This window comes from Crotalus tigris, unplaced genomic scaffold (genome assembly GCF_016545835.1).
Source record: "Crotalus tigris isolate CLP2741 ecotype Arizona unplaced genomic scaffold, ASM1654583v1 scf7180000017556.1910191, whole genome shotgun sequence".
NCBI lineage: Eukaryota > Metazoa > Chordata > Lepidosauria > Squamata > Viperidae > Crotalus > Crotalus tigris.
Window position 1 is genome coordinate 1,709,470 of NW_024096472.1, and position 23,557 is coordinate 1,733,026.

At 43.6% G+C, this 23,557-nt stretch overlaps 1 protein-coding gene across 2 annotated transcripts; it reads right to left on the minus strand.

Annotated features, from left to right (window-relative positions):
* Nucleotides 1–451: 451 nt before the first annotated feature.
* On the minus strand, nt 452–9,268 carry LOC120309730 (protocadherin-8-like). 2 transcript variants are annotated; one of them, XM_039347256.1, is made up of 4 exons: nt 6,662–9,268; nt 4,895–4,962; nt 2,191–2,321; nt 452–1,263 (listed from the first exon to the last, which is right to left on the minus strand). In XM_039347256.1, exons 1-4 carry the CDS (start codon nt 9,128–9,130, stop codon nt 1,013–1,015), a joined length of 2,919 nt encoding a protein of 972 aa, XP_039203190.1. In that variant the 5' UTR covers nt 9,131–9,268; the 3' UTR covers nt 452–1,012. The 2 variants fall into 2 exon arrangements, with proteins under 2 accessions (XP_039203190.1, XP_039203197.1); XM_039347263.1 differs by lacking the exon at nt 2,191–2,321 and having other exon boundaries at nt 1,102–1,263.
* Nucleotides 9,269–23,557: the final 14,289 nt, after the last annotated feature.

Genomic DNA, 23,557 nt, shown 5'->3' on the forward strand with positions numbered 1-23,557 from the left:
ATAGAATAGAATAGAATAGAATAGAATAGAATAGAATAGGAGCTGGAAGGGCCCTTGGTGGTCTTCTAGTCCAGCCCCCTGTTCGAGCAGGAGAACCTATACTATCTCAGACAAGTGACTGTTAGTAAGACTGTGAGAGGCCAACAAGTGTGAAGTTGCTAAAATATGAATTGTTGATATTGCATTCCATAATATTCAGTTCAAGCCCAAAGCTGTTTGTCCCCAAACCCCTATATTCTATTGAACAATTATCCCAAAGATGATTTTTCGTGAGGCAACTGGACCTTTCTTGTTTTGCTTTGAAGACGTTTCGTTTCTCAACCAAGAAGCTTCATCAGCTCTGACTGGATGGTGGGGGAATGGAAGGATTTAGACATTCAGTCAGAACTGAAGAAGCTTCTTCGAGGAGAAGCGAAACGCCTTCAAAGAAAAACAAAGAAGTCCAGTTGCCTCGTGAAAAAAAAAAAAAGCACCTTTGGGACAACCATGACCTGGATGACTTGAGAATCTCCACAGATATTGACTACTTTTTTTTTTTTAAATTGCCTTAAGTTACATTTTCAGCAGCTAAGATGGTTCGGTTATATTTACAAAGAAAGAGATTTAAAATCCTTAAGAAACAAACCACATATCTGCAGTATAAGTCACTTCCCCCCCCCCCTCCATTTTTAAAATAGTTGATGGGTACACATCTTCCTTCACCGTCCTTAAAAATAATAACGTGATCACCGTGGTTGGTACGCCCATACGAACACATACATACATTGTTTTAGATGTTACACAATTCTCCCTCTGAATCCACATGCCTTACGCATCGTATTTCACAATCGGCCAGATTGTCTTCGCCAACATCTGGGATGCGGAAGGGGAATTTGGTCCCAAACTGCACAGAATGGCTGTAAACGTTCATCTTGTTGTGTCAAAAGGACGTTGCTATCTCTTGAGGTCTTTTGAGGAGAACTGCTTAATTCTTGGCGTTCCTGGGAATTCACCCTCCGGATTGTCCCGCTGTTCACAGAACTTGGGATAGTCTTTCATGCCGAACTGGAAGATAGTCTTGACTTTGGGGGAGGAACTCGGGATGACAATGAGTGTTTCTCAGCTGGATAAGAGGTCTATTAATCAGGGCTGTGGGACAGGAGAGAAGACCTGCACGTTCCTGGTAAGATGGTAGATGTTTCCTCCCCAAAGATAGGTGGGCATGCGGACCATTGTAGATGTCTGATTCTTTGCAGGTTGTTCTCTCAGCAGAAGTGGTGGCTCCTAATTAAAAAGCAATGTTCTAATATCAGCTAGTTAATCAGCTGGGAAAATAACTGCCTTTTGCTATGAATTCTATAGCAAAGAAACATCGCATTTGTGTAACCAACACAAGGGACTCCAAGTTCACCTGAGCTGCTATTCCCATGATCTTTTTTTCCAGCGTTTCTATTTTATAGTGATCGTGCCCCAAGAACTGTTCCTGTCTTACGCAAAACTACATCTGTCGTAACCCAAAGAGAGATATCTAAATTGTGGGACCCAAGATCAGCAACAGTAAAAGAGGGACCTTGGAGGTCATTTAGTCCAACCCACTGCTCTTGCAGGAGACCTATACTATTTCTGATCGATGGCTGTCCTGTCTCTTCTTAAAAGCCTCCCTTGTTGGAGCACCCACAATTTCCAAAGGAAATTTATTCCACTGGTTAATTGTTCTGATTGTCAGGAAGTTTCTCCTTAGTTCTAAGTTGCTTCTCTCCTTGACTAGTTTCCATCCGTTGCTTCTTGTCCGGCCTTCAGGTACTTTGGAGAATAGCTTGACTCCCTCTTCTTTGGGGCAGCTCCTGAGATACTGGAACACTGCTATCATGTCTCCCCTAGCCCTCCTTTTCTCTAGACTATCTATACCCAGTTCCTGCAACCATTGTTTGTACGTTTTAGTTTCTAGGCCCCTAAACAATTTTGTTGCTCTCTTCTGAATTTTTTCCAAAGTCTCAACATCGTTTTTTGTATTGTGGCGACCAAAATTGGATGCAGTATTCTAAGTGTGGCTTTACCAGGGCTTTGCAGAGTGGGTACTAGTAGGTGTTCCTGATTCTGTCTCTCTATTAATGCAACCTAGGATGGCATTGGTTTTTTTAGCTGCATCCGCACACTGCTGGCTGATATTTAAATGCATCACAAACCACGATTCGCAGGTGTTCAACTTACCATTCTGTTTCCCGACGTTTTCTAGGGAGGTCTGTTTTGTTCCATCACTGCAAGTATTGAAGTCGCTGTCGTTGCATTCGTTGTCTCCTTTCCCACTATCCTGTGCGCTCACGTGATCCAGACCCGAATAACTACAGCACAGGGAAGACAGACGGAAAGGTCAGCTTCTTTTCCAGCCAACACAACATGGTTACATTTTCAGGGATCAAAAGTCTAAAGCAGAAGTAAGTGGCGTGGGTGTCCTCCAGATGACTTAGATTCCCAACTTGACTTCTTGATCATGAGGACGTGAGATGAAACCCAAGTCGTACGTACATACAAGTATCTGAAGAAGCCGACAATTCATCAGAATAATGACAGGAGTGTCTCAACACGTGACAGATATATAAAGGAATGGAAGGATGTTGTGATATCACAGGACAAACCTTGTTTCACCAGTGGTCTGCTTGCTTACCACCTCCATAGATGTGATGCTGGAAAGCATCCGATTCCTTGTTCCTGATGCAAACAATTCCATGTGCCAGGAACAGAAGAAGTTAATTAAAACTTGTTCATTGGAAATGAAATACTAAACTAAACTAGTTTGGCAGAGGTGTTCTACGGAATTGTAATAATCTAACCACCTGGAGGAATTGCACGGAATAGAGTCAGACTTAAGTATGCACATAATTCTGAGTAATCTAATTGCCTTTAGTTTTGGTCGCCACCATATAAAAAAGATGTTGAGCCTCCAGAAAGGGTGCAGAGAAGAGCAACAAGGATGATTAGGGGGCTGGAGGACGATTGTAGGAATTTGATATGTTTAGCACTTTAATCATCACTGTTTAGCTCCTTTGCTTCATTAAACTCACTGGACCTCAGTCTTACCTGATTTAAAATTGTTATTTAACTATTTTGAACCTATTTTGAACCTTGCAAGGAAAAACGTATTAGTCAGCAGTTAAGAATGAAGAAACCCCCAAATGGTAGAAAGTTAAGCTTTTCTTGTTTCTCTGCAGTAGAGTAGAATATAATAGAGTAGAATATAATAGAATAGAGTAGAATAGAATACGAATTGTGTAGAGTGGAGTAAGAATAGAATAGAATAGAATAGAATAGAATAGAATAGAATAGAATAGAGTAGAGTAGAGTAGAGTAGAGTAGAGTAGAGTAGAGTAGAGTAGAGTAGAGTAGAGTAGAGTAGAAGATAGAATAGAATAGAATAGAATAGAATAGAATAGAATAGAATAGAATAGAATAGAATAGAATAGAATAGAAAATAGAATGGAAGGGAAGGGAAGGGAAGGGAAGGGAAGGGAAGGGAAGGGAAGGGAAGAAGAAGTGGAGTGGAGTGGAGTGGAGTGGAGTAGAGTAGAGTAGAGTAGAGTAGAGTAGAGTAGAGTAGAGTAGAGTAGAGTAGAGTAGAGTAGAGTAGAGTAGAGTAGAGTAGTAGAATAGAATATAGAATAGAATAGAATAGAATAGAATAGAATAGAATAGAATAGAATAGAATAGAATAGAAGGGAAGAAGAAGAAGGGAAGGGAAGGGAAGGGAGAATGGAGTGGAGTGGAGTGGAGTAGAGTAGAGTAGAGTAGAGTAGAGTAGAGTAGAGTAGTAGTAGAGTAGAGTAGAGTAGAGTAGAGTAGAGTAGAGTAGAATAGAATAGAATAGAATAGAATAGAATAGAATAGAATAGAATAGAATAGAATAGAATAGAATAGAATAGAATAGAAAATAGAATGGAATGGAGTGGAGTGGAGTGGAGTGGAGTGGAGTGGAGTGGAGTGGAGTAGAGTAGAGTAGAGTAGAGTAGAGTAGAATAGAATAGAATAGAATAGAATAGAATAGAACAGCAATAGCACTTATATACCGCTTCACAGTGCTTTACAGCCCTCTTTAAGTGGTTTACAGAGTTAGCATATTTGCCCCCAACAGTATGGCTCCTCATTTTTTCGATGTCTGAAAGATGGAAGGCTGAGTCAACCTTGAGTCGGTCAGGATCAAACTGCTGGCAGTGGGAATGTTTTTATAATAGCAATAGCACTTAAACTTATATACCGCTTCGCAGTGCTTTACAGTCCTCTCTAAGCAGTTTACAAAATCAGCCTATTGCCCCCCAACAATATGGGTCCTCATTTTACCGACCTCGGAAGGATGGATGGCTGAGTCAACCTTGAGTCCTGTCAGAATCGAACTCCAGACTGGGCAGAGTTAGCCTGCAATACTGTATTCTCACCACTATGCCACCACGGCAGTATGTCCTTCTCCCAGATCAGTGGTTCTCAACCTTTTTATACGGCGACCCCGGTCATAAGGACGCGCCGCGCATGCGCGGCATGCATGCGTGGCGGTGCCCCCACGCATGACGTGCATGCGCGGCGGCGCCCCCATGCACGGCGCACATGCGCAGATGGCATCCCCATGCGCGGTGCGCATACGCAGCGCCACCCCCATGCGCGGCACGCATGCGCGGTGCCGCCAGCTGAGAAAAAAATGGCGGATCACGTTGTTTGGCGACCCCCGTAAAATGGTCGTTCGACCCCAAATGGGGTCGCGACCCACAGGTTGAGAACCGCTGCCCCAGGTCATCTCCCAGTTTACAACAAGCAAATAAACCTTGCAACCCTTGATATAACATATCTACCATTTTACCAACACAGGAGAAAACGATGCAAAACAGAGAGAAGTCAAAAGAACAGGACTGGCATCATATGTTATGTTTACCTAAAATTGGAAGCTGGTTGACTTGCCTCCCATTCAGATGCAGCCTCAACAGGAATTAGAATCTGAGCCTATCAAAGAGAAACAAAGAAAGAAAGTTTATTTCTCCAGTGCTAAAGAAAATAACACACAATAATACTTTAGACGAAAATCAGAGGGGTAGACTTGAACATTTGCTCCTTGCTTCAATTCCCACCTCCTTTTGCCTTCTTTGGAAAGGCCACAGGTCTCAGCTTGAGTTCATGCTAAATCTATATTTTTTTAATTAAATGTACTACTTCCAAGCCCTCCCACAAAGAAAATCCATACCGTTGGCGATTGGTGTTTTATAAAATAAGCAAGTGTTCAAGTACACTTCCCAGAGCGCCAGATAATGGATTTGAGCAGAGATATTTGTTTCTTTTTCTACTTTCTTCTATTTAAAAAGAAAATCATACTTTAATTGGTTTATATCTTCTCTTTTGCCATATATTTGGGCGTTTGTAGAACAGAATATGACTTTAGAGCTGGAGGGATTTCAAAGTGACTTAATCCACAGGGGGGAAAAAAAAAAGTCCTTCTGTGCAGGGTTAATTTGTAGGGCTTAGAGATCAGATGAACATGTGTTTCAGTTTGGGATAGAAGGGAGGTTTGTCTCCTAACAGCTAAATCCATCAACGTGAAAGACTATTAATTGTGCAGTTAAAAGAGCGGTAGAAAGTTTAAATTTTTGTGAAATGAAAAAAAAGGGCCCAGCTTGTAAAACTTCTCAGCAACCTGGAATTAAGGAGAAACTTCTTAAAAGTGAGGACAATTAACCAGTGGAACAGCTTGCCACCAGAAGCTGTGAATGCTCCAACACTGGAGGATTTTAAGAAGAGACTGAACAGTCACCTGTCTGAGACAGTATAGGTTCTCATTCTTGAGCAGGGCGTGGACTAGAAGACCTCCAAGGTCCCTTCCAGCTCTATTCTATTCTATTCTATTCTATTCTATTCTATTTTCTGTTCTGTTCTATTCTATTCTATTCTATTTTCTGTTCTGTTCTATTCTTTATTCTATTCTATTCTTTCTATTCTATTCTTATCCTATTCTATTTTCTATTCTATTCTATATTCTATTCTGTTCTATTTTCTGTTCAATTCTATTCTTATTCTATTCTATTTTCTGTTCTGTTCTATTCTTTATTATATTTTATTCTTTCTATATCTGTTCAATTCTATTCTTATTCTATTCTACTTTCTATTCTGTTCTATTCTTTATTCTATTCTATTCTTTGTATATCTGTTCAATTCTATTCTTATTCTATTCTACTTTCTATTCTGTTCTATTCTTTATTCTATTCTATTCTTTCTATTCTATTCTTATCCTATTCTATTTTCTATTCTATTCTATTCTATTCTATATTCTATTCTGTTCTATTTTCTGTTCAATTCTATTCTATTTTATTCAATTCTATTCTATTTTCTATTTTTATTCTATTCTATTTTCTGTTCTGTTCTATTCTTTATTCTATTCTATTATTTCCATTCTATTCTTATTCTATTCTGTTCTATTTTCTGTTCAATTCTATTCTTATTCCATTTTATTTTATTTTATTTTATTTTCTATTCTATTCTTCCATTCTTTTCTAAAATAAAAATTCATTCCAAGGTTCATTCTAGGCTGGAGGCCTCATTTCTAAGGGAAGAGACTAAATCCCACACTTGCACCCCATTAGAACTGTTAAATATAAGAGGTGAATCTCAGCAGCCAAACGGGGTCCGGATCTAACCGTAGTTGAGAAGATACCTGAGAGTCACAGGTGGGTGTTTCGGTCTCAATCACCCCCAAAGAGTCCCCGCTCCCTTCTTCAGCTCGTGAGAAGGCACCACTCCCAGCAGTATCTTTGGAGATCCCGTTCCCGCGTTGAGAGACAGGATTACTTCCTCCTCCTCTTCTGCGTCCCACAGTCTTGGATGCCTTCCCAAGTGGGAACTTCTTCCTGCCTGCCCAAATGGAGGCTCCCACGAGGAGTATGGCTACCAGCAAAACCCCACACCCGCCACCTAGCAGGGCGATCCACAGCACCGATGCGTCCCACGGCTCTTCTCCAGCAACGCCAAACTGCAACGCCACCATTGGCCTGCTAGAGGGCAGCGTCTCCGTGCAAATCAGACGTAAGGTGGCAGAGCAAGTCAGAGCAGGCTGGCCACCATCCTTGACGGCAACGACCACGTGGAAAGTAGAGCCCAGCGTGGCCTCGTGGGGCACCCGTTCCCGCAGAAAGAGCTCTCCGGTCAGAGGGTGCACCGCGAAGAGCCTGGGAGGACCCTCCAGGAGGGAGAAAGACAGCTCGGAGTTACGACCATCGTCGGCATCCCGGGCTGCCAGTTGAGCGATCAAGAACCCGGGTGGGGCACCGAGAGGCAACGGGAGATCTGCCAAGCCGTTGACCAAAGGCGGGTAGACGAGTTGGGGTGGGTTGTCATTCTGATCCTCCACCACGATAACAACCAGGGTGCGTCCGCACAGCGATGGGCTCCCACTGTCGCAAGCTTCCACCACCACTTCGTGCCACGACGACGCTTCTTCTTCTTCCGCCTGGTCCTCACGGTCCAGGGAGCACAGAGCTCGCACGACGCCCAGGTGGGGATCCACCCAGAACAGGTTCGACGGGGCGGACGTTCCCAACAGCCGGTAGGTCACCTGTCCGTTGGGTCCCAAGTCGGGGTCAGAAGCCTCCACGGTGGTCAGGTAGGCCCCCGGGGGGTTGTTCTCCGGCAGGGCCACCTCGTAGCGGGCCTCAGAGAAGCGCGGGGCGTTGTCGTTCTCGTCGGCCACCCGCACCGTGAGCGAGCGCACCGTCTTGGCCGGGGGCGAGCCCAGGTCCTCGGCGACCAGTGTGAGGTTGTACTCGGCCACCCGCTCGCGGTCCAGGGGCCCGGTGGTCAGCACCAGGTAGCTGGCAGCGTCGTAGGCGCGCTGCAGGGCGAAGGGCTGGTGGGGCGCGGCCAGCAGGGCGCAGCGCACCTGGCCGTTGGCCCCCGCGTCGCTGTCCGAGGTGCTGACCAGCGCCACCAGGCTCTGCGCGGCCGCCGCCTCGCTCACCGACGCCACCGCCGGCCCGGCCCGCGCCGCCTGCTCCGCGCCGCCGTTGCCACCGCCGCCACCGCCGGACGCCAGGGCGCTGATGGCCACCTCGGGCGCGTTGTCGTTGACGTCCAGCAGGCGGACCAGCACCTTGCAGCTGGCGGAGAGCGGGCTGGCGCCGCGGTCGCTGACCTGCACGTCCAGCTCGTAGGCGCGCTGCCGCTCGTGGTCGACGGGGGCGCGCAGGGCCAGCCGGCCGGAGAGCGGGTCGAGGCTGAAGAGGCGGCGCGCCTCGGCGCCCACCTGGCTGCCCCAGGCGTAGAGCAGCTGCCCGTTGGCGCCCTCGTCGGCGTCGGCCGCGGCCAGCTCCAGCAGCGGCGCGCCCGGCGGCGCGTCCTCGGGCAGCTCCAGGGTCAGGAGCGCGCCCCGGGGGAAGGCGGGCGCGTTGTCGTTGGCGTCCAGCACGCGCACGCTGAGCGTGGCCGTGCCCGAGCGCGGCGGGCTCCCGCCGTCGGCCGCCACCAGCTCCAGCCGGTAGCCCGCCTGCGCCTCCCGGTCCAGCCCGCGCAGCAGCACCAGCTCGGCGCAGCGCAGCCCGTCGGCCCGGCTCCGCGCCTCCAGGCCGAAGGGGCTGCCGGGCGAGAGGGCGAAGCTCTGCAGCCCGTTGGAGCCGGCGTCCGGGTCGTGCGCCAGGGGCAGCGGCAGGCGGGTGCCGGGCGCCGCGCTCTCCGACACCTCCAGGGCCACCAGCGGCTGCGGGAAGCGTGGCGCGTGGTCGTTGAGGTCCCGCACCTCCAGCTCCACGTGCAGCAGGCGGGAGGGCGCCGGGGCCCCCGCCGGACCGCCCAGGCTCAGCACGTCGAAGGCCAGCAGGCAGGGCGCCTCCGCCGGCCCCCCGCCGCCGTCGCCGCACAGCTGCTCCCGGTCCAGCCGCTCCGAGCCCAGGCTGAGCTGCCCGTCCCGCTCGCGCACCCGCACCAGGGACCCGTTGCCCGGCGCCTTCACCAGCCGGAAGCCGCGGGCCGCAGCCTCCAGGGCGGAAGCGGCCCGTTGCGGTTCCTCGGCCAAAGTGCCCAGCACGGTGCTTGGGGGAGCCTCCTCGTCCACGCTGAACCGAATCTGGCTCTCAGCCCCGCGGAGAAAGAAAGCCTGGAGGAAGACCAGGGGAAGAATCGAGAGCCTGGCCATGGTTCCTTTCCAGATGTTGGCCCAGGGGTGGAGGGGGGGGAAGGCTTAATCTGCTCCTCTGCTTTTTCTCCACCGATCCTGAACAACTGGCCTTGGTGTCTGCTGCTGATCCTATCTAGCGAGCTGTTCCCCTCTTCCCTGGGATCATATGGTCCCCAGTATGCAAATGAGCCCCCTCCGGTCCTCCATATGCAAATAAGCCAGGCTGCCCCTCTCCTGATAAACTCTGATGGTGTTTGTTCTTCTGGGCCACCTTCAGAGGAACAGAACATCAGGGCTGATGCGGCCCATGAGGCAGGAATAGGAATAAGAATAGGAAAAGGAGAATAGGATAGGATAGGATAGGATAGGATAGGATAGGATAGGGTGGAGTGGATAGTGAAGGGGAGTGGAATGGAGTGGAAGGGAAGAGAAGAGAGTAGAGTGGAATAGAATAGAGTGGAGGGGAAGGGAAGAGAGTAGAGTAGAATAGAGTGGAGTGGGAGGGAAGAGAGTAGAGTAGAATAGAGTGGAGTGGGAGGGAAGAGAAGAGAGTAGAGTGGAATAGAATAGAGTGGAGGGGAAGGGAAGAGAAGAGAAGAGAGTAGAGTGGAATAGAGTGGAGTGGAAGAGAGAAGAGAAGGAGAGTAGAGTGGAATAGAATAGAGTGGAGTGGAAGGGAAGAGAAGAGAGTAGAGTAGAATAGAGTGGAGTGGAGTGGAAGGGAAGGGAAGAGAAGAGAAGGAGAGTAGAGTAGAGTGGAATAGAATAGAGTGGAGTGGAAGGGAAGAGAAGAGAAAAGAGAAGAGAAGGAGAAAAGACTAGAGTAGAGTGGAATAGAATAGAGTGGAGTGGAAGGGAAGAGAAGAGAAAAGAGAAGAGAAGGAGAAAAGACTAGAGTAGAGTGGAATAGAATAGAGTGGAGTGGAAGGGAAGAGAAGAGAGAGAAGGAGAATTAGAGTAGAGTAGAGTGGAATAGAATAGAGTGAATGGGAAGAGAAGAGAAGGAGAGTAGAGTGGAACAGAGTGGAATGGAATGGAATGGAATAGAATAGAATAGAATTCAGAATTAATAGAAAAGAATACAGAATGAATAGAATAGAATAGAATTCAGAATAGAATAGAATTCAGAATGAATAGAATAGAATAGAATAGAATAGAATAGAATAGAATAGAATAGAATAGAATAGAAGTTGGAAGGGACCTGGGAGGTCTTCTAGTCTAACACACACACTCCTGAAGGTTTAAAACATATCATTGATAGTCATTTGCATGGGGTCCTTGGGGTCTTAAGATTGGGCACAGGGTGCTCTGTAAATCATGCTGTTAGTCTGATTTAGTATTATTGTGCAAGTTATTCCCGTGGGATGATTTTTTTTTCCCCAGTTAAATGACACAGAATTGTGGCCAATGCCAACTGGGAGAATATCGGGGGTCTCTGAGGTCTATACTTCAAAGATCTGTCCAATGGTTAGGTAGAACAACAGATCTATTTAAAAGATCATTCCGATTTGTCCTCTTGGAATTATTCTCCGTTTCTGCCCTGGACAGGGAGTTAGACTAGTTGACCTCTAAGGTACCTTTCAGATCATGCCTAATGTGTTCCTCTGGAATACATCATTGTCCACTCAAAGAACCACTTCTCACACGCTTCCCAAGTGGGCTCGCCTGATGACAAAGGGGCAGCTCAAATTTATTGCGCAGACTCTACAAGGTGGCAGTGATTTAAATTCCAATTTAGCCGGTCTGTCCTTTTCATCATCATAACAATCTCATTCAGCCTGTCACGAAACTGATTTAGTTCGGAATAGCAATCCCACCCTACAGCTACACAGTATCTAAGACTGCAATCGCTTAAAACAGCCACGGGATGTCAGTGAAGACTTAAGAGTTCTTGGTATCCATCCTACAGGCAGATACGGAAACTTCAATATCGCGTAACAATGAATGACAGCACCTACACACATATTCTGTTCTTTTCCAGGCTAAACGTCGCTATGAAAAAAAAAAAAAAAGACCCAGATAATAAGTCATTAGTGGAAAAGAAATTGAAGGCCAAAGATAATAAGGGAAAGCAAAAAAGACTGTGGTTTGCAGCAACAATGAAGCTCAATTGTTTTCATTCTAGATCCCTTTGTGTTGATCAAATGGACATATCTCTGCGAATCTCGGCCCGTTTAACTATTCTGCAGTGGTGCTACTGCAGATTTTCAGTCATGAGCTAAGATTGATTGGTTTACAATTCAGGATCATGTCGCTTCTGTTTGAATTCCCTCTGACTTGTCGATCTGAAGCCAATGTGCTATGCTTAATCTGAGCTACTGGGTTTGAATTTAAGCCACCAGCTATGGAGGTAGATGGTTTCAAGTTACTTTCCATTTTCTCTTCTTCTTCTTCTTCTTCTTCTTCTTCTTCTTCTTCTTCTTCTTCTTCTTCTTTCTTCCTCTTCTTCTATTAAACTGCAGGTGTGAATTCAGATGTGACTAGAAACGGTGGCTAATAAAGAAAGCAAAGCTGGTTTGTTTGCAGCTATGCTAAAGGCGAAAACAGCAAAACTCCCAACACTTTTGAGGTCTGTCATCAGGTCAAGCACAGCCTTACATGCTTAAAAAGGTCTTGTATGCTGTTAACTGATCATCAACACAACAGCTTCAAAAACAACCGCTGCCTACATGGAAATCACTAGGTCACATCCTTGGGAAATATGTCGTTGAGGGTGGAACCTGTTTAAAACCATGATGCCCATAACAAAAACGTTCTCAATTCAGCAAAACGTGAATGTAAGGCAAAGGATGGCTGAAAAGGATCCTTAAGCCATTTGATCAGCAGATGTTACTTGGGTGAAAGTCCTGGATGTTAAAATTGACACATGAGATCCTCAGCAAATCTCACAAATGGTGTTAAGCAAATGAGCAGGAGGGCCCCTGTTTATTTTGAGCAAAAGGTGAGAGAGGCCGGCCACTGACAGCCAAATGCAAGGAACGTGCCCTTAAATGCATTTGTTCAGATCTATTTGGGCAGCTTAGATGTTGGCCAAGTGGTGGTAAGTTATTGGCTTATCAGATTCAACCCATCTAAGGTTGCTCAGATGGGTTAAATCTAACCTTGTACCAAATGTTTCAGAAACAAATAGGGAAGAGGTATATTCAGATGCCAAATTTCTTATCAACAATTCTCTCTCTCTCTCTCTCTCTCTCTCTCCATATATACATATAGATAGATAGATGATAGAGATAGATAGACAGATAGATATATAGATAGATATAGATGATAGACACATATATGTGTGTGTGTGTATGTATATATACACACACACACACATATATAAACCAAGTCATTAATCTTGTTTACACTTCCCTCCATTCAAGAAATTTTTATTATCAACAATTCTTAATATGTGTGTGTGTGTGACACACATATATACACACATACCTATATACATGCATATATATACATACATATAGATAGATAGATGATAGAGATAGATAGATAGACAGACAGATAGACAGATATATAGATAGATGATAGGCACGTGCGTGTGTGTGTGTATGTGTATATATATATATATATATATATATATATATATATATATACATACATACATACACATACATACACACACACACACACAAATATATATATAAACCAAGTCATTAATCTTGTTTACACTTCCCTCCGTTCAAGAAATTTTTATTATCAACAATTCTTAATATGTGTGTGTGTGTGACACATATATATACACACATACCTATATACATGCATATATATACATACATATAGATAGATAGATGATAGAGATAGATAGATAGACAGACAGATAGATAGACAGATAGATATATAGATAGATGATAGACACGTGCGTGTGTGTGTGTATGTGTATATATATATATATATATATATATATATATATATATATATATACATACATACATACACATACACACACACACACACACACACAAATATATATATAAACCAAGTCATTAATCTTGTTTACACTTCCCTCCGTTCAAGAAATTTTTATTATCAACAATTCTTAATATGTGTGTGTGTGTGTGACACACATATATACACACATATCTATATACATGCACACACACATATATATACATAGATAGATAGATGATAGAGATAGATAGACACATATATATGTATATATACATATACACACAAATATATATATATATATAAACCATGTCATTAATCTTCCTTATACTTCTTTCCCTTCAAAAAATTCCATAAACTCTGTAAAAATGGAAAAAAAAATATAGGCAAACCTGGTGGTTTTCCACTGTTTCGGCATAGCTGTACAGAAATCTCCCAATTTTACTGAAGGTGTGTGGTTAACTTACAATGGCTGAATTACAATTTTGCCCATGGTGTAATGGTTTGAATAAATCTCTTCCGTTTTATTTTAATGAGACAGCCATCTCTGTTATTTCTAAATCACGCAAGAATCCCACCCAGCACTCTAATTATAGATCTATTTTCTTAACAAATGAGAATACTCTGGTTTTATAGCTATTTTGATCACAGAATACAGTTTGGGTTTTTTTTTTTTTTTCCCAGTTTTCAACAATGTCAACTTCAAGCTGGATTTGGGCAGGTCAATGAAATCATATCATAGTTTTGATCCTTCCTCTTTCACGGACTGAAAAATTGACAGGGCCCTGAATTATTTAGGTCCACAACCCAAACTCAAAACCTACTCAGTGGATCGATGCAGTTTTGCGATGTCTTTTGCTACATTTATAGCAAGATTAATTGTTAACAGTGTTTTAATCATTCCTGCCTCTTTTTAAAAAAAAAAAAAATTAAACTTATATATACTGTTTTTTATGTTTCAATATTTTTATTGCACACCGCTCACAATCCTTCTTGTCAAAGAGCCCAGCCGGTTCCCAAATGTAATCAATAAATAAGGCGAGGTATTTGTCAAAATAACCTGCTTTTTCTCTTCTTTTCGAATGTGGTTTTGGAAGGTTTCACTGATGTAATTAGAACTTCTGCAAAGATTAAAGGAATCCTAGTGGGAAATTGAGCTCAGGATTGTGCTACATACAGACAAAATGTTATTCTTTGGGTATACCGACATTTATCTGTCTGTTCTCATTTCTTTAATACTTTAATGCACAGGTTTAATATCCAGCATGATGATTGTGGTATATTGGTCCTTCACCTGAGCCCAAAATTTCTGTTGCTAAGCAACACGGTTGTTCAGCGAGTTTTGTCCCGTTTTACGACCTTGTAACTTCGAACGGTCCTTAAAAGAAAGGCTGTAAGGGAAGTCAGAATAACAGAGCTGGAAGGGACCTTGTGGGTCATCTAGTCCAACCCCTCCCACCCAATCAGGAGACCCTATACCATTTCTGACAGATGACAGTATATATCCATTGCATTAGATATAATATCCATTATATTAGATATTTAGATATTTATTTATGTGTAATATAATGGATATTTATTTGGCAAACATTGTAGTCAGTTGAAGATCTGGTGTTTTCACATTTGCGTTCTTTCTTTCTGACCTAAGAAATCTAGGAATTTTTTTTCAAGGGGTAAATGTGAACTTATTGTCATGCAAATGAAAAAGGAAAATAAAGATGTAAGAGAGACAATAGAGAATCCCTTGGGGTATTTGGGCCCCAAATAAATGGGATTAAGATCTCTTGAAGTCAAAAGCTGATTTACATTTTAAGGAGCCTTCCAACATTTTTCCCTTCACCTTATTTGAAACAAATTGACCCAGTATAAAAGAAATATCTCTGGCCAGAGTAGCTTGCGAGATATTTATGGAAGAAATTACTATGGCCTACTGGGAAAGATAGATTTAACTTTTCACATTTTCCCAACTGAGCGGTGAGCATTTATTCTACTTTCAGTCACTGGCTAGAATAAGAAATTTCTTAATTCAATATTGAGTGCTATTTGAGAGCTATTAGTAGACCCGGTATATGGACCCCCTGCTTCACAAGAAATAATAGGTCTACTTGATGCCTTAAGGTGTAGGTGGAAAATATTGGGTCAAGGATAAAATTCTGGACCATTTCCCCATGTTTAAAAAAGTTTTTTTTTTTAAGGTTACTTACAAGATTTGTTTTTTAGGATGTTATGAATATGGATTTTTTAAAACATATTTTATATTGGTTGGCTTGGTTGATTTATCTGTTTGTTGTATCCCACCCAGAGTCACTTTGGGTGAGAGTGCAGCTATATAAATTTGATTAATAAATAAATAAGACTTAGAGGATGCCTGACTCTAGTCTAGAATGACTCTGGATAATTTACACTAAAAATTAGAAAACGATAAAGAACGTCCAATGTTCTTGTGATGTGAAGGGAAAATTAGAGAAGTGATTTAGAATTCCTTTGAATAATACAAGTGAATAACTCCAAGACCAGCCCTTGCCTCATTAATGAATTGTAACGACATCTCCCCATCATTGTGAAAGAGAAGACAAGATTCAAATTGCCATGTTGGCTAGAAGATGTCGGAAGAGCTTCAGAAGAATTTGGGAGATCTTCAGAAAATGTTGGAAGATCTTTGGAAGAAGTTGGAAGATCTTTGGAAGAAGTTGGAAGATCTTCAGAAGATGTTAGAAGATCTTTGCACGATGTGGGAAGATCTTCAGAAGAAGTTGGAAGATCTTTGGAAGATATTGGAAGATCTTCAGAAGAGGTTGGAAGCTCTTTGGAAGATGTTGGAAGATCTTTGGAAGAAGTTGGAAGGTCTTTAGAAGATATCAGAAGACACAATAAAATACAAGCGAGGAAATGTCCCTAAGAGTAGGCTAAACACATTTTATAGCTTATCTTCCAAACTTTGCATGTTTAGTTCTCCACATTGATGAGGATTCCCAGCATTTCAGAAGAGAGGGTAAGAAAAGAATCATGGAAGGATCAGGGGTTCAAAATAAAGTAGATCACAACCTACTACTTGATAAGATAGAAAAATGTGGGGTAGACAGAACTACCACCAGATGGATCCGTAGCTGGCTGACCGGCCGTACTCAGCGAGTGGTCCTCAATGGAACTGCATCTATATGGAGGGAAGTGTGTAGTGGGGTGCCCCCGGGCTCTGTTCTGGGCCCAGTGCTCTTCAACATCTTCATCAATGATTTGGACGAAGGGATAGATGGGGAACTCATCAAATTTGCAGACGACACCAAGCTGGCAGGAATAGCCAACACTCCAGAAGACAGGCTTCAGATACAGAAGGATCTGGACCGACTTGAACACTGGGCACTAACTAACAAAATGAAATTCAATGGTGAAAAAGCAAGGTTCTACATTTAGGCAAGAAAAACCAAATGCACAAGTACAGCATAGGTGGCACCATGCTCAATAGTAGTAACTGTGAGAGGGACCTCGGAGTCCTAGTAGACAATCACCTAAATATGAGCCAGCAGTGTGCTGCAGCTGCCAAAAATGCCAACACAGTGCTAGGCTGCATTAACAGAGGGATAGAATCAAGATCACGTGAAGTATTAATACCACTCTTCAATGCCTTGGTAAGGCCACACTTGGAATACTGCATCCAGTTTTGGTCACCACGAGGTAAAAAAGATGTTGAGACTCTAGAAAGAGTACAGAGAAGAGCAACAAAGATGATTAGGGGACTGGAGGCTAAAACATATAAGGAACGATTGCTGGAATTGGGTATGTCTAGTTTAACAAAGAGAAGGACAAGGGGGGACATGATAGCAGCGTTCCAATATCTCAGGGGCTGCCCCAAAGAAGAGGGAGTCAAGCTATCCACCAAAGCGCCTGAAGGCAGGACAAGAAGCAACGGATGGAAACTAATCAAGGAGAGAAGCAACCCAGAACTAAGGAGAAACTTCCTGACAGTGAGAACAATTAACCAGTGGAACAACCTGCCTCCAGAAGTTGTGGGTACTTCATCACTGGAGATTTTTAAGAAGAGACTGGACAGCCATTTGTCCGAAATGGTGTAAGGTTTCCTGCCTGAGCAGGGGGTTGGACTAGATGACCTCCAAGGTCCCTTCCAACTTTACTACTATTACTATTACTAAATCCATGGTTTCAAAGACTCAAGGGGGGGGGGAGGAGAATGGCAGAGGAGATATCTATCCCTGGATGTGAGCTTGTCATAATTGACAGTGTGTGGCTGTCACTCTCCCTTCTGCTTTTCCAACAACACAGTGAAGGAGATTTGATTGAGGAGGCCATCCAGAGCAAGGTTAGCTCACGAGTGACATGACTGAAAGCATCTGACAATCTTTTGTAACTGTCTTATAGATAAACAGACAAAGCCGGTTTTGTAAACACCATTTATGAAACGCAAGGCACACATGCTGCTAATTAACAGCTGAAGGAGAGTTTGCTAACACAGCTTCACTATTAACAGGGATACAGGATGCTAAGAGAGGACAGAAGGTTGATGTTTGATTTGTGGAAGATCAGGCAGGAGGAGAGGAAGAGAGAGGGAGAAAGAGAGGCACCAATTATTTACAAATAGCAAAACAAAAAAAAAACCCATGATTTTTGCCCCCATTTGAATGAGGCTTCTAAAGTATAAGAATTTACTTTTATATGAAATGACAGCTGATGGTGAACCATGAGAAATCCCAAGCCTTTTGATTCAAAAAAAAATAGAAGCAGAGACACCATCTTCGTGTTTAAAAGGATTTCTTTTTACATTCTGCTCAGCTTGGGAAAAGCAGGGAAAAAAAAAAAAAAAAAACTAGAGCTGACAAACTTCAAATCTGCCCAGTGAATTTATTTGTCTGCTGGATTTTAATTAAGCTGGCTTTGAATCCATGGTCTTTATTTACATATTTACAAATAAGCTTTTTTTAAATAAAAAATAAAAAAGAAGACGAAGAAGTGCTATTTCCAGAACTTGCAAATTACAACAACCGTATCTCTGAACATCTTTCTTCTTTGTTTGAAGAAGCTTCAATCGTTATAATTTCAAGAACTGCAAGAAGAGGCAAGTCCCAACATCCTCACAATCAACAAGAGTGATTCAGCAGAATTTTCTCCCTTGTTATTTTTGAAGGACACGTTGGAAAGGAGGCATCTGGAGAAGAGGAAGGTACAAGCAAAATAACACAAAAATAATGTGACATATTACTCTGGGCATCTGGAATGCGGTGTCATAAGTCTGGGCCCTCCACTTCTACAACTTCCATCTGTTGTGCACGTGTTACAATCATATTTTTCAGTGTGTTGTCATGCAGGGAGAAGAAAAGGAAGGAAGGAAGGAAGGAAGGAAGGAAGGAAGGAAGGAAGGAAGGAAGGAAGGAAGGAAGGGAGGAGGGAGGGAGGGAGGGAGAGAGGGAGGATGGATGAACTCATGCAAGTTGAAGGAGGGAAGGAGGGAAGGGAGGAAGGAAGGAAGGAGGGAGGGAAGGAATTATGGAAAGAAGAAGTGAAGAAGGAGGGGGGAGGATCGGAAGGAGGAATAAGGAAGGGAAAGAAGGAAGGAAATTAACATGCAGTGAGGAAGGAAGGAAGGAAGGAAGGAAGGAAGGAAGGAAGGAATAAGGAAGGAAGGAAGGAAATTAACATGCAGTGAGGAAGGAAGGAAGGAAGGAAGGAAGGAAGGAAGGAAGGAAGGAAGGAAGGAAGGAAGGAAGGAAATTAACATGCAGTGAGGAAAGAAGGAAGGAAGGAAGGAAGCAAGGAAGGAAAAAAGGAAGGAAGGAAGGAAAGAAGGAAGGAAAAAAGGAAGGAAGGAAGGAAGGAAGGAAGGAAGGAAGGAAGGAAGGAAGGAAGGAAGGAAGGAAGGAAGGAAGAAGGGAGATGGGAGAAGGAAGGGAGGGAGGGAGGGAGGGAAATAGGCTAGTTGGTTTTGCAAAAACTTTCAGCCGACACTAATTATTGTCAAAAGCACCAGGTTAAAAGTCCAAAAGGCATTTGGTTAGCCCCAGCTTTAATGCCTGTTGCCGAAGTGTGTGTGTATGTGTCAGTACTTGGCCAAATGTCAAAATATTTGTCACGGGGGCAAATGATGGCGCCAAAGGGAGAGAGGATGCATTTCTTGTCTTCACAAATCAACTCTAAACTCTTCTGGTTCCCCAGAATGCCCCATGTGTTTTTGTTGTTCTCTCCACAAAGTCTAAATTCAACAAATGCTCGTCATTTGCCAGTTGTGTAAGCTAACCAACCTGCTCAAAAGACAAAACTGGTCCAGATGAAATGGAGACAAACTCTCTCCTCCACAATGCTAAATAGTCCTCAGAGACAATTGGTTGTTTCAATGTTTTCTAACCTGTTTTTGAGTCTGGAAGCACTTTTGGGATGTCCACGGGAGACTGTTTTGAGTATGGGGAGAAAACGTCTCTTAAACTCCCAGGAAAGCAGTTGGAAATATTAAATAAATGATTCATGTGCCATCAAGTTGTTGTCAACCCTTATTGTCCACATACCCATCTTTCCTCCATGATGATCTGTCCTCAGCTTGGTCCTTCAGGTCTTGCAGAAGGGTGCCCCCATCACCATAATAACTAAGTCCATCTCCCTTGTTGCTGGTCAATCTCTGTCTCTCTTTCCTTCCCCTTTTCCTAGTATTTGTGCCTTTTCCAACCAGTTAGTCCAGGGGTCTTCAAATGTGGCCCTTTTATGACTTGTGGACTTCAACTCCCAGAATTCCTCAGCCAGGCACGCCTGGCTGAGGAATTCTGGGAGTTGAAGTCCACAAGTCATAAGAGGGCCAAGTTTGAAGACCCCTGATTTACCATCTCCATAATTCCTTAGCTGAAAATTCCATGGGCCGGTTCGGCCAATGCTTGAGTACCAAGCATTTAATGAGAAAGTGATCTATAATTCTAATAAGATTCAGCATAATGCTAGCCAACGATCATGTAGTTATTATGCCCAAAAGATGCTAGCTAAAGCAGTTTCTTATCAATGAATAGTTATTATATACATACATATACATATACATACATACATATATATATAGTATGTATGGCTGTGAAAGTTGGACCATAAGAAAGGCTGAGTGCCAAAGAATGGAGGCCTTTGAACTCTGGTGCTGGAGAAGACTCCTGCGAGTCCCCTGGACTGCAAGGCGATCAAACCGGTCAGTCCTAGAGGAGATCAACCCTGACTGCTCTTTAGAAGGCCAGATCCTGAAGTTGAAACTCAAGTACTTTGGCCACCTAATAAGTAGGAAGGACTCACTGGAGAAGAGCCTAATGCTGGGAAAGATGGAGGGCAAGAGAAGAAGGGGATGACAGAGAATGAGGTGGCTGAAGCAGGAGGCGTGAGCTTAAATGGACTCCAAAAGATGGTAGAGGACAGGAAGGCCTGGAGGAACATTGTCCATGGGGTCACAATGGGTCGGACATGACTTCGCAACTAACAACAACAACATGTATAAAATCTTTGTCCACTTTGCTGAAAAGATTTAAATGATTTTTTTTTTAGACTCACACGTCTAATTCATCTTTTATGAAGCCTGTCTGCCCCACGAGAACACCCAGTTTGTGTGACGTTCCATCATTAGTTTTGTTTCCACAAAAGTGGTAGCAGACACAACCATTGTCATTATTCTGACAAATGACATATAATTCTTAGTTATACCTTGTGGGGAAAAAGAAATATATTACGTTGCCATGAACATTAAACAGAGCAATTCAGGAAGCCTGAAGCAGTGATGCTCAATCTGCTGAAGGTATTATAAAGTTAAATACCAACAAGACAACAGACTAATGTGCATATATAATAACGTGCTTGTAGGAGGGTAATTCAAGAACTCTTGTTGAATTAAACCTGCTCTCCAACAATATGAAATAATTATCGGTGATTTCTCTAAATTCTTTTCCTTGTCAGGTGTAGAAGAGTTTCTCCATAGTTGTTAATAATAATGATGATGATGATGATGATGGAAGGGACCTTGAAGGTAATAGTAATAGTAATAGTAGTAAAGTTGGAAGGGACCTTGGAGGTCATCTAGTCCAACCCCCTGCTCGGGCAGGAAACCCTACGCTATTTCGGACAAATGGCTGTCCAGTCTCTTCTTAAAAACTTCCAGTGTTGGAGCATTTACTGCTTCTGGAGGCAAGCTGTTCCAATGATTAATTGTTCTAACTGTCAGGAAGTTTCTCCTTAGTTCTAGGTTGCTTCTCTCCTTGATGAGTTTCCACCCGTTGCTTCTTGTCCTGCCTTCAGGTGCTTTGGAAAATAGCTTAATTCCCTCTTCTTTATGGCAGCCCCTGAGATATTGGAATACTGCTATCATGTCCCCCCTTGTCCTTCTCTTCGTTAAACTAGACATACCCAATTCTCGCAACCGTTCCTTATATGTTTTAGCCTCCAGTCCCCTAATCATCTTTGTTGCTCTTCTCTGTACTCTTTCTAGAGTCTCAACATCTTTTTACATCGTGGTGACCAAAACTGGATGCAGTATTCCAAGTGTGGCCTTACCAAGGCATTGAAGAGTGGTATTAATACTTCACGTGATCTTGATTCTATCCCTCTGTTAATGCAGCCTAGCACTGTGTTGGCCTTTTTGGCAGCTGCAGCACACTGCTGGCTCATATTTAAGTGATTGTCTACTAGGACTCCGAGGTCCCTCTCACAGTTACTACTATTGAGCATGGTGCCACCTATGCTGTACTTGTGCATTTGGTTTTTCTTGCCTAAATGTAGAACCTTGCTTTTTTCACCATTGAATTTCATTTTGTTAGTTAGTGCCCAGTGTTCAAGTCTGTCCAGATCCTTCTGTATCTGAAGCCTGTCTTCTGGAGTGTTGGCTATTCCTGCCAGCTTGGTGTCGTCTGCAAATTTGATGAGTTCCCCATCTATCCCTTCATCCAAATCGTTGATGAAGATGTTGAAGAGTACTGGGCCCAGAACAGAGCCCTGGGGCACCCCACTACACACTTCCCTCCATATAGATGCAGTTCCATTGAGGACCACTCGCTGAGTACGGCCGGTCAGCCAGCTACGGATCCATCTGGTGGTGGTTCTGTCTACCCCACATTTTTCTATCTTGTCAAGTAGTAGGTTGTGATCTACTTTATCAAATGCCTTACTGAAGTCCAAGTAAATTATGTCCACAGCATTCCTCTGATCCACTAATTTTGTCACTTGGTCAAAGAATGCAATAAGATTTGTCTGGCATGATCTATTTTTGACAAACCCATGTTGGCTTTTAGTAATGACTTTGTTTGCCTCTAGGTGTTCGTTGATTCGTTGTTTGATTATCTTTTCCAGGATCTTCCCAGGTATTGAGGTCAGGCTGATAGGTCTGTAATTTCCTGGATCCATTTTTTTTCCTTTTTTGAGGATGGGAACTACATCAGCTCTTTTCCAGTCCTCTGGTAGTTCCCCTGTGTTCCAGGATCTTTGAAAAATATAGTTCAGTGGCTCCGATATCACATCTGCCAGTTCCTTGAGAACTCTGGTGTGTAATCCGTCTGGTCCTGGCGATTTGAACTCATCTAGGCTGGACAGGTGCTCACTAACGATTTTCTTGCCTATCTTAACTTGTGTTTCTGTTTTGTTTTTTGTGGCACTATTTTTGATAGGTTGGTCTGTTTTTTCCCTTTGTGTAAAGACAGCACAGCTCTCACCCTGCCAGATCCCACGGTTGTCCACACTGCCCTTTTCCTGCAGGATCTTTGTGGTAAAGGGGGCTGATAGCAGGGAGGCTTACTAGAGTAGAGGGGCTGAACTGGACACCTAATTTCTGCCCGAAGAGCACGGATTACAGACCCTAGGTAAATGATCTGTCCTTGTAGGCTAGTGATTTGTTTACAGATAGGACAGTTTCCAAGTTTGAAAAGGGTACTGCGAAGGACGGCTGCAAAGCAGGTGTTGCACTGAACTAAGCCGGACATCTTAGATACAGGGGATGTCAGACACACTTGCCCTGAATGTACTGCTACTGTTTGTGATTTCAGCAAGAGCACTGTAGCAGGAAACCCTATACCATTTCAGACAAATGGCTGTCTAGTCTCTTCTTAAAAACCTCCAGTGTTGGAGCATTCACCGCTTCTGGAGGCAGGCGGTTCCACTGGTTAATTGTTCTCACTGTCAGGAAGTTTCTCCTTAGTTTTTGGTTGCTTCTCTCCTTGATTAGTTTCCATCCATTGTTGCTTCTTCTCCTGCCTTCAGGAGCTTTGGAGAAGAGCTTGACTCCCTCTTCTTTGAGGCAGCCCCTGAGATATTGAAAGGCTGCTATCGTCCTTCTCTTCATTAAACTGGACATACCCAATTCCAGCAACTTTATCTGTCTTCTTTGTATGCTTTACTCTCCAGCCCACTAATCACCCTTGTTGCTCTTCTCTGCACTCTTTCTAAGTTGTAAGTTGAGCACTATCAACTTGGCCAATAAAGGGGGGAATAAAAACCAAACACCCTCTCCACCCCACCCCCTCTGCCAATCCTCAACAGAAATGCTCACAACAATGGAAACCTCAGACAGGAGGCAGAGTGCAGCCGGGCGGGCAGGCAGGTGTCTTGCTCAGCTGT